Below are 11701 nucleotides of genomic sequence, written 5' to 3'. Positions count from 1 at the left end.
CCTGGGTCCTATCCCCTGTACAATAAGAAATTAGATTAATGCATGCAAGCTACTTAAACAATGTCCAGCACTCTATCCGATGAATACTTAGGGTCTTGTTAAGGCTACATGTTTGTGCCAAGAAATAGTTTATTCTGAGCCGGGCATGGTGGCGCACGCCTTTGATCCCGGCACTCGGGGGCAGAGGCAGGCAGATTTCTGAGTTCGAGGCCAGCCTGGTCTACAAAGTGAGTTCCAGGACAGCCAGGGCTACACAGAGAAATCCTGTCTTGAAAAACCAAAAAACAAACAAACAAAGAAATAGTTTCTTTTAAAGCTATATTGCAGGGGATATTTTAAAACACTGATAGGGTGACGACAAAGGAGATACCAATAGGATTCACTTACCTATTTTCTATTCCTCACTTCAGGCAACCTAAAAAGACCTTAATTATTTGATGATTAGTGTTTTGTCAGCTTGCAGCTTGACACAAACAAGTTATGGTCACTTGGAAAGAAGGACCCTTAACTGAGTATCAGCCTGGCCTATAGGGATAGCTGCAGGGGCATTTCCTTGGCTAATAACTGTTGTGGGAAGGTGAGTCTGGGTTGAAGAAGCAGGCTACAGCAAGCCTTGAGAAGCAAGCCTTGACATAAGCAGTGCTCCTCCATGCTCTCTGCTTCAGTGCCTGCCTTGATTTTCAGCCCTGAGCTATCTCCATCCTGCTTGCTTTGTTTGTTTGTTTGTTTGTTTTTTGTTTTTTGTTTTTTTTTCGAGACAGGGTTTCTCTGTCTGGCTGTCCTGGAACTCACTTTGTAGACCAGGCTGGCCTCGAACTCAGAAATCCGCCTGCCTCTGCCTCCCAAGTGCTGGGATCAAAGGTGTGTGCCACGACTCCCAGCGCTTGCTTGCTATTTAAAGTAGGCTCTCACTATGTAATCCAGGATGGCCTGGAATTGACTATATAGGCCAGACTGCATTCGAACTCATGATCCTCCTGCCACTCTATCCCCTACATCACCCTCTTCTAGGATTACCATTATGCTAGACTAAACATCTTGAATTTCAACCTTGGAAATTCTGTTTTTGACACTGAGAGGAATACTCGAGATACAAATTCTAGCTTAAGGTGAATGTAACAGACGATTGGGATAGTTTCCTTTCCTTAGGTCAAAGCCCCAAAGCTTGTTTTTCCTAATTGCATATTTTTATTAAGATACTCAAGTTTCCTAGGGGTAACCATTCAAGTCCAGTTAGTCCCAGTGAAGATACACATGGATTCTTCCCATCGCATAGGTGTTTAGAGATTCATCACTGCGCTAGGAACTAGAGAATGTTCCAGGAATCAGTCTCTGCATATATTTTATTTGCCTGGCCAAATGTGTGCTGCTAAGAAGCAGCCTAAACCACTTTCACGAGAAAGTCTTATTTCTGATTTTTAGCTAGTGGTTGGCACACGCATTCTTGTCCTTCTGATCCCAGTACATTATCCCTGTCTATACAAAAGGTGTCAAGGGGGAAATGAATAGAACTCAAGGGGTGGAGCCTCGGTCCTTGTACGGGAAACTACAGTCCTTTAATGCGCCTGCGAGGCTCCCACGCCCTAGGAAAGGTTCCTATCGATTTGCTCTGTGCTCCGCAGCTCTTTCTGGTTGCAGGCAGCCATCTTGCCTGGAGCTTGAGACAGGGAGAAGAGAGAGAAGGAACCGGTGACACTGGGCTCAGGGTCGCCGTGGGGTGGGGGCGCCTCAAGAGCTAGGGGTAGCCCCGGAGGTGGTCCTGGATCCTGAGCTATGCTCTAGGACCAGAAACGGGAAGGCGGAGGGCAGAAGGCTTGATGGGTGGGGAATGTCAAACAAGACTTGCTATGGGGGGGAGGGGCGTTGCTACGGCAACTGGGGAGGGCGGGGTCATGTCTGAACTGCTGCTGTGAGTCACCGGAGTGCTGCCCAGGAAAGGCAGGGCTGGGGTGATGACCACGCTAACGACCCAGTGGGATTTTGCGACATCACCTGTGTGGAGGGACTTCGTATCTATGGCAACTGTCACCTGGTGGAAGGGGCGGAACTAGATTTTCTCTGCCTGGGACGCTGACATTCCAAGCCCTTGCCCTGCAGGCTCCCGCAGGCAGACAAACCAAAGAAGGAAGCCAGGGAATGGCCGCGGTGTGGCAGCAAGTATTAGCAGTGGACGCGAGGTGAGGCATGGGGTTGGAGCCCATGGGAGAGGAACTTACTGTGGTGCATGAGCATTGGCGATAAGTGAAGCTGGGCGGAGAAGTTGGCTGGTGCGGCTGCGTGAGCATGCGCAGTAGCATGGTGTGGGAAAGTCCTGTGGTTAAGTGGCCGGGGCTGGAGCAGGTTCTAAAGAGCATGCTGGGAAAATGCGGTTTGAAATGGACATGCGCAGACTGTCTTTGAGTGGGTAGTGGAAGTCAGGCTGGTGAATTCCTATCTAGTCCCTCATTGCCTATCCTCTTCCCCAACTTTTCTCGATATCACTACCCTACTATTATTACAATTGCTACCCCATACTAACCTCTACCGTTATCTGACCCTAACCTCCATTGATGTACATTACCAATCTGACGTATGTCATCATGCTAGACTGATATTACAGCTGGCCCAGACTGACCCCAACAGAGCTGCAAATTGTCTATATTGTCGCTAGAGTGATCTTTTCATCATAACCACTAATTATTGCATAATTGCCCCCCATCACAATCCCAAGAGAAATCCCCCTTTGCTGCTCTTGTTCACTCTTACCATCCCAGTCACTGCCAAACCTTGTACCACCTCGAGCTGATTTATTCCCTCTGTCCTGTGCCTGCTGCCTGCCCTGCCTCCTGGACCCCACAGGTACAACGCCTACCGTACACCAACGTTTCCACAGTTTCGGACTCAGTATATCCGCCGGCGCAGCCAGCTGCTTCGAGAGAATGCCAAAGCTGGCCACCCCCCAGCATTGCGTCGGCAGTACCTGAGGCTACGGGGCCAGCTATTGGGCCAACGCTACGGGCCACTCTCAGAACCAGGCAGTGCTCGTGCCTATAGCAACAGCATTGTCCGCAGCAGCCGAACAACCCTTGATCGAATGGAGGTGAGCTCCTAGCTGCACCACCCACCATGTATCTCCCCTGCCTCTGTAGTCGCCATAGCTTTTGGTCAAACATCAGTGATGTACAAAGTACTGTTTCAGGGTCACTAGAGGACAAAAAAGGGAATATAGAAGCCAAGTCAATGAACATTGATAAGCAGACAGTGAATTAGATAAACACAGAGCAAGTCAGATTGATGAGTTGATAATTTACCATGGCATAGTAAGCAATGCAAAGATAGTAACATACAACAGACTTAAAAAACAAAAAGGAACACAAGTGTTTGGTGCATGGATATAGTTCAGTGACTAGCGTGATTACCTAGTATGTATGAGACTGATGGTTCTATTCTCAACATGGCCAAGAAGAATGAAAAGTCATTGCTTTGAGCTAAAGGAGGGAGCTGTGCTTACTAGGGAAGACTTCTCTGGGGAGGGAACACTGAAGCCTGACAGAAGTGAGAGACTGATTTGAGTGCTTCTCTGGGGAGAAAGTAGTCATCCCTTGTGAGGAAAACATGTATGTACTAAGGATGTTTGGAACAGGCAAGGACAGAAACCACACAAGTGAGCAGTGACAGTGGTGGCTGGCGCCATGTGTGGTGTCGAGAAGTCAGGCCCCAGATTTAAGCTCATCTCAGAGACTAATTTCTCTTCTTTTTGAGACAGGATCTCACCCAGACTGGCCTCAAATTCACTGTGTAGCCAAGGCAGGCCTTGAGCTCAGTGACCTTCCTGCCTCAGTTTCCCAAAGTGCTGGAATTAGAGGTATGCACCATCCCCAACCCTCTTCTCTTTGTAGGACTTTGAAGATGATCCCAGAGCCCTGGGGGCTCGAGGACACCGCCGATCTGTCAGCCGAGGTTCCTACCAGCTGCAGGCACAAATGAATCGTGCAGTCTATGAGGACAGGTACATACCAGAGGCAGGCAGAGGGTGGAGATTCACCAGGAGGAGAGGGGCCCTGGGACGTGGCAGTCTGAACACCCACACCTACCTCCTATCACCCCCACCTCCTGTTGGGGCTCAGGCCTCCTGGCAGTGTGGTACCCACATCGGTGGCAGAGGCAAGTCGGGCCATGGCCGGGGACACGTCGCTGAGTGAGAACTATGCCTTTGCAGGCATGTACCATGTTTTTGACCAACACGTGGATGAGGCAGGTGAGCTAACGGGTGGCAGGGCCCATCGCCAAACATTTGTTCAAACAACTACCCAAGGCATCCTTTTCTAGAATGCAAGGCTTCTGGCACCATACCTCAGAAGGAGGAATTAGCACTGATAAAACCTTTAGCAAAGCCAAGCAGTGATGGCACACACCTCTAATCCCAGCACTCGGGAGGCAGAGGCAGGNGGATTTCTGAGTTCGAGGCCAGCCTGGTCTACANAGTGAGTTCTAGGACAGCCAGGGCTACACAGAGAAACCCTNTCTCAGAAAAAAGAAAAAAAAAAAAAAAAAACCTTTAGCAAATGCAAAAGCCCTCTGCAAAGTGGTCCAAGAAGGTTTTGGTAATGTAGGTACTAGAAAGAGCTACACAAACCCAAGAGAGTCCTTTGTAGCAGGCTGCCTGAGTGCTTGAGTCTCTTGGAAGAGTTCAAAACCTTTGCTGATGGTAACTCCCTTGCAGAGGCCACAGTGGGCCATAATGTGTGGATGGTTTTGCAAACTCCTGAGAGCTTGATTATTGTAAAGTACTCAATAAGACAGTACAATTTTTTTTTGCATTGCAAAAGACTTTTGCAGTCCTCAAAGTGTCTGCTAAGATTTAGAGAGCATTTTGGCAGTAGGCCTTCTAAGATTACAACTGCCTTTGTCAGCCAAGGAAAGTCCTTTGTTGAGGCTACTGTTCCTTGTGCTTAGTGAATGTGTTGACTCCCACAAATGGCTCCTTGGCATTTGCAGTCCCAAGGGTGCGCTTCGCCAATGACGACCGGCACCGCCTGGCCTGCTGCTCCCTGGACGGCAGCATCTCCCTGTGCCAGCTGGTGCCTGCCCCACCCACTGTGCTCCATGTGCTACGGGGCCATACACGTGGCGTCTCGGACTTCGCCTGGTCCCTCTCCAATGACATCCTCGTGTCCACCTCCCTCGATGCCACCATGCGCATCTGGGCCTCCGAGGACGGCCGCTGCATCCGTGAGATCCCTGACCCCGATGGCGCTGAATTGCTCTGCTGCACCTTCCAGCCAGTGAACAACAACCTCACTGTGGTCAGGCTCCAGGACACCTGCTCACCAAGGGCGGGCATGCTGGGTCTGGAGGGCTGTCCTGGGGCACTAGAGGATCAGGTTTAATACCCCCAAGTCCTATCCCAGCCATCCTGTGGTCAGACTCAAAGGGAAAGAGACCAACGAAAAGCACAGTTTGTGGTCTGGAATGGCCTTGCTGTGTAGACTTGTGTGTAGACTCCCAAGCTGGGATGGAGGGGTTGGCTCCTAGCCCTGGGATTCCACTGGTCCCATCCACCACGGTCTCACAGTTTTCTGTCTACAGGGGCTGCTGCTAGGGGGCAGGATGATGAGGCTGAAAGCTCATCTAGTCTGTCAGTGGCAGCCCCACTGTTGTCAAACTCCAGGACAGACTGGCCAGAGGGCAGAGGAAGGACATGGAAAGGCTGGCATGACCTGGGGGGGGTAGGAAGTTGAAATATAGGGGAACAACAGGCCATGAGTGAACTAGTGCTTGGGGCTCTGTCTCTTTGTAATGGTAGCAGCTCATGGGCTTCAGGAGGGGACAGTCCCGGGTATAAGGGAAAGATGTAAAGGTGTCACAAGGCGAGATTTTCAGACTCAGAGACTAAGACTGCTTTGGTCTCGTGAGACCAACTCGTCTATTGTGAGCATTTTGAGGGCACAGCTAAGGAGTAGGAATTGTGCCTGGGTCACCTTCTGGTATACCTTCCCCGGTCCCACTGTGTTAAACACAAAGGACTAGATGGCTCAGAATGATGGTGTATGCCTGTCACCCACAGGTGGGGAACGCCAAGCACAACGTGCATGTCATGAACATCTCCACAGGCAAGAAAGTGAAGGGTGGCTCCAGCAAGCTCACCGGCCGCGTCCTCGCCCTGTCCTTTGATGCCCCTGGTCGGCTGCTCTGGGCAGGCGATGACCGTGGCAGTGTCTTCTCCTTTCTCTTTGACATGGCCACAGGTAGGCAGACCACAGACTTCGGGTTTGGTACCCCTGGTTTTCATTCTCCCAGGACTCAGTCCTTGTCCTTCACTGATTCAGGAAAGCTGACCAAAGCCAAGCGACTAGTAGTGCATGAAGGCAGCCCTGTAACCAGCATTTCTGCCCGGTCCTGGGTCAGCCGTGAAGCACGGGACCCCTCACTGCTCATCAATGCCTGCCTCAACAAGCTGCTACTCTACAGGTGGGTTCCTCCCCCAGAGTGGAACAAGAACCTGTCTCTGTCACATTAATTTCACCAAGGACAGAGGACCTCATAATATGATGAGGATAGGGTCAGGGATGTAACTTAGTGGCAGAGTGCTGATCTAGCTGGTACAGAGCTCTGTGTTCCATCCCCAGAAACACGCCACATACACACAGACACACACTATGTATATCTATGTCTATGTCTATGTATATATGTATATAAACACACACACACACACACACACATATATATATATATATATATATACATATATACATATATATACACACATACATATACACACATACATATACACACACACATACATATATATGTAGTGATTCCTTGCCTACAATATATATATATATATATATATATATATATATATATACTATGCAATAATGGTAATATCAATAGCAACATAAATAGGAATAGCAGTAATAAGACTCTACATGAACATTGCGATGGCCAGGTCCCATTCAAAGCACTTTGTATATATCACCTTATTTAATATTCACAATCAGTGGTAGAGCACTCGCCTAGCATGTATAAGGCTGTGGGTTCCACTCTCAACATTATAACTAAAGAAAAAAACACCAGCATGTATTCCTCTGTCCTTGTTTTGAACTTTTCACGTGTGTGTGTGTGTGTGTGTGTGTGTATGCTTGCATACTATGGAGCATATACGGAGGTCAGAGGACAATTTGTGGCAGTCTGTTCTGTCCTTCATGTAGGTTCTCGGAATGGAAGTCAAGTTGGCAACATGTGTCTTTATCCACTTGAGTCATCCCCACAGTTCCCTTTCTTTTTTTTGTTTCTTTTGTCTGGGAATTGAACCTAGAACCTTGTACATGCTACTAACACACTTCACCACTGAGATATACCCACAGCCTATATTATTGTGTTGATTTGATTTGGGGACGGAATTGCCTCTTCCCACTCACTTCTGTCACGTTACAATTCTTCAGCTGGGGTGTATAAAATGATAGGCAGAAGTCCTTTTGAAAAGTGCGCTTGCTCGCGCTGCGCATAATAAGCTCATGCACAGTACTTGAGAGGTGGAGGCAGGTTGATCTATGTGAATTCAAGACGAGCCTGACCTACCTACATCGCAAGTTTCAGGTTAGCCAGAACTACACAGTAAGACCCTGTCCAAAAATAAACAAGCAAACAAAACCTAAGGGGCTGGAGAGATGGCTCAGCAGCAGTTAAGAACACTTGTTGCTCTTTCAGAGGCCTGAGGTTCAGTTCCCAGCAGTCATGCCAGCTTACACCTGTCTGTAATTCCAGCTCCAGGAATCTAACCCTTCTTCTGGCCTCTTCTAGTACTATACACACGTGGTGCACAGACATAATGCTGGTAAAACACCCATACACATAAAGTGAAAATACATAAGTATAAAGAAAAATTAGTGTGATGAAACACAGCTATGATGCCAGCACTCAAAGGCCTGATGCAGGAGGATCAATTGAGTGCAGGAGCTCAGACTCAACTTGTACAACATAGTAAGTCTCTGTCTCCAAATGAAAAGGAAAATCTAAATTTTGTGTACATTGTAAATATCTGAGATGCAGGATTCAGAGCGTATACTGGCCTATAACTCGTCATCTCCTGAGGCTGAGGCTGAGGCTGAGGCTGTGCCCTGACCTTCTCTTTTGCTTTCTCTTCAGAGTGGTGGACAACGAAGGGGCGCTACAGTTGAAGAGAAGCTTCCCCATTGAACAGAGTTCCCACCCTGTACGCAGTATCTTCTGCCCCCTCATGTCCTTCCGCCAGGGGGCCTGTGTGGGTAAGTACTTAGGCGCTGGGGACCTGCAGCCAGCCTGGTTCCAACAGCATGACACCCGTGATTTCCTGGGCCCTGTGGTCTCTTGTGCCCTAACAGCGGCATACCTACAGACTTTAAACATGGGGCCACAAACAGCTTGAGAACGCCACAGCTGAGACACAGAGCCCGCACTACCCTGTCACATACTCCTCACCGAACCAAAGGAGGCAGATGAGCTCCCATCTAGGGATGGTTCCTTGTAGAACTATCCCCAAGCTATCTGAGGCCCTCACACCTCATATAACCTCAAGACTTCATAGTGGGGGTGTCACCTAGCCCCCTGATTGCCTTTCCCTCTCATCCGGACAGTGACAGGCAGTGAAGATATGTGCGTTCACTTCTTTGACGTGGAGCGGGCAGCCAAGGCTGCTGTTAACAAGCTGCAGGGCCACAGCGCGCCCGTGCTTGACGTCAGCTTCAACTGTGACGAGAGTCTGCTGGCCTCCAGTGATGCCAGTGGCATGGTCATCGTCTGGAGACGAGAGCAAAAGTAGGGTTCTGTCACCCTGTGCTGCCCACTGATCCCTCCTCCTTCACTCCACTCCAGTCTTGCGTTATAAATTAAATTCCTGTGGTTGTGTTGAAGGGCAACTCTCAGCTCTCCCACCAGGAGGCAGTAGGGAGCTCTCAGGCCTCCAGTGGAGGGGGGACCAGTTGTGCAGTGATGTGCTCATCCATTCAGCAAGCACTTGCTGAGCATCTGCTGTGATGTATCACGTAGACATGCAGTCAGTAGAAGGAGGGAGGGCACCAACTGTTGTCAGGAGCTGTTCTGGGAAGTAGGGATACAGCTGTGGCTTCAACTGAAATTCCTACCCTGTGGGCTGGCATCCCAACAGAGGCAAGCATACAGGAGACGGACGTTCTGAGCTGTTCTGAGAAGTAGGGATACAGCTGTGGCTTCAACTGACAGAAATTTCTGCCCCTGTGGGCTTGCATCCCAATAGAGGCAAGCACACGGGAGACGAAAGTACAGCCATTCCTTGGTGTAGAATTTGCTTTATAATTTTTCAACTTTATGAATTTTTGACCTTCCAGTGGTAGCGAACCACATGCATATACCCAGTTCTGGTTTTCTCCTTTCAGTATGGTGTTCAGTAAATTCTGTGAGCTAATCACTTTGTTATAAAATAGACTTTGCATTAGGTAAGTTTGCCTACCTGTAGAATAATGTCAGTGTTGTGGGCACATTTAAGGTAGGTGACACTAAGCTAGGGTGTTCGGTAGGTTAGGTATATTTATGCATTTTCAACATAAGACAGTTCAAGACAGATTTGTTGGGGTCTAACCCCGTGTGATGAAGTCACATCTGTATATAATAGAGTTAAAGATGAGTGCTAGGAAGAAAAGCAAAGAGATGAGCTTGCACAAAGGGGAGGGGAGGGGGCAAAGTCATCAGGAAGCCTGTTCCCAACCGGATGACATTTTAAAAGATCTGAATGAAATAAGGAAAGTCACAGTGTGGGGGAGGGGAGGGGGAGGGGAACATCCCTGACAGGAAGAAAGGTTAGCGCAGAGGCATTGAGCCTGGAATAGTGTGATTGGGCGGAGTGTATGAGATGACGGGAGACAGGTCTTTGGGACATCTTGGGCCATAGCGAGGAAGGAAGCTTTCCTTATTTCCTGAGTGAGGAAGGTGAGGAGGGCTCAGACAGCAGTAGGGAAATTAGGTGCAGAATGTTGAGTTCAACCCCAAGGCTTTCACCAGGTTAGGCTGTCAAACTCCCCAACATTGGCAGCTTCTGTTTGGGTGGACCCCACACTTACCTGTGCGTTGAGTTGTGTCCCACAAGCAGTGAGCAGAAGTGTCGATTTCTTGGAGCTAGATTAACACGCATACAGCCATGGACTCTGGGGCTGAGCCACAGTTCCTGCTGTGGGGTGGAAGAAACAGAAAATCTCTAAGTTCACCCCTGTCTCCTGCCATGTCCATCTGGGGCCCTTATTTCAGTCCTGGACCTGCTCAGAGACCAAATACTAATGTTCATTATTGAGTATTGGCAAGGAGATAAATTACTAAATGACTCTTGGTAATTAGGTCATGACGAAATGTGAAGGTTTGAAGAATCACCAGGAGTTCTTGCAGCTCCCATATGCTACTACATTTGTAGCAATTGGAACTTTGGCTAACATCCTGGAACCGCTGAGTCTCGCCAACCTGGTGATCTATAGACCTAACGGCAGCTCTTTGAGGGAAAAAGATAATTTCCTATTTGTTTTGTTTCTTGTTTAAGAGTATGGTCACTTCCAGCCAAAACATTTCTGACTCCATCAGCCAGATCTTAGGCAAATGGTTATTAGATTGGAATGTTAGTAAGCTGGACTGGTCATTGTAGTCAAAATCATATATGTGTGCCAACATCACTAATCCAGCTTCAGGGTCAGTGATTTTTCTATAATCTCTATAGGACTGTAACTTACTATAGCAAAGGGTGCCAGACAGCAATTAAGTGCTAATCTCGTAAGAGACCCTCCCAAGGTTAGCAGTTCAGACCTGTGCACTGACTCTTCTGTACCAAATGAATGCACTTATTCAACCAAGGTCTGGAGGTAGCAACAGAATTTGGGTACATAACAGTTTTCTCTAACTTTCTCCTTTTCTTCACTCTCTCCATTTTCTTTAATGAGTCTGGTTTCGGGATGATTGGTGATGAATATTGTTTGCATGATTTGGGGGGGGGGGTCCTTGTGCAATTTTTGAGGTGGCAGAGTTGACATTAAATTATCTACTTTAAATTATCTTGGTGACACTTTTGTCTCACAACCTGAAGGAAAATAAACACTGAGCAAACAAGAAAGAATAAAAAATAATGTTGCTGGTTAGACTTGGGCCTCTCTTCATTTGTCCGCCATCACTGTGCCCCTGGCTTGACATCAGCATTCTCCCGTCATTCCATCGTCCAGGCTCCTTTACTTTCCTCTCGAATCCAGCCTTGGTCCATGTTCTTAATCTGATTTTGACCTTGGATGTTTGCTAACTGCTACGCTACTAAGAGCAACACAGGGCTGAGCCTAAAAGCTGAGCATCTATTAATTATTTCCCCAGCACTATGTGCCACTTACTAGCCAAATCTAAAACCTGAGCTTATGCCAACAATTGTCTCCTGATCAGACTTTGAACTTGAATGTGGACTTGTGTTAGTTTTCTCTGATGATTTTCAATCTTAACCTTATATCTGGAATTCTGTTATTTGACCATTGGTTTCCTTAATAGGATTAGTTCCAACTTCTATACTATATACTATGTATAGTATAGAGTAACATCTCTATATTAGATAGTATAGAGTATACATGTATGTATATATTATATATGTGTAATGTATAATATAGAGTACACACACACACAGGAAAGGAGTCCCTCTTGATAGTTTTCAGGTCACCCCTCAGACCCTGGCCTCTATTTTCTATTCCTCTAG

General features: G+C 47.8%; 1 protein-coding gene across 4 annotated transcripts; it reads left to right on the top strand.

Moving 5' to 3' along the window:
* The first annotated feature begins 1624 nt into the window (after window positions 1-1624).
* Window positions 1625-11108, top strand: Wdr13 (WD repeat domain 13). Of its 4 annotated transcripts, none has more exons than XM_021153247.2 (10): window positions 1625-1689; window positions 2098-2177; window positions 2839-3079; window positions 3879-3988; window positions 4107-4237; window positions 4978-5285; window positions 6047-6227; window positions 6309-6450; window positions 8128-8246; window positions 8595-11108. In XM_021153247.2, the coding sequence occupies exons 2-10, from the start codon at window positions 2137-2139 to the stop codon at window positions 8777-8779; spliced, it is 1458 nt and encodes a 485-aa protein (XP_021008906.1). In that variant the 5' UTR covers window positions 1625-1689; window positions 2098-2136; the 3' UTR covers window positions 8780-11108. The 4 variants fall into 4 exon arrangements, with proteins under 4 accessions (XP_021008906.1, XP_021008904.1, XP_021008907.1 ...); XM_021153245.2 differs by lacking the exon at window positions 1625-1689 and adding an exon at window positions 1698-1821 and having other exon boundaries at window positions 2873-3079; XM_021153248.2 differs by lacking the exon at window positions 1625-1689 and adding an exon at window positions 1699-1821.
* Window positions 11109-11701: the final 593 nt, after the last annotated feature.

This window comes from Mus caroli, chromosome X, assembly GCF_900094665.2.
Source record: "Mus caroli chromosome X, CAROLI_EIJ_v1.1, whole genome shotgun sequence".
Lineage (NCBI taxonomy): Eukaryota > Metazoa > Chordata > Mammalia > Rodentia > Muridae > Mus > Mus caroli.
Note: the sequence above shows the minus strand (reverse complement) of the source record. Positions and strands in the feature narration are given on the sequence as shown.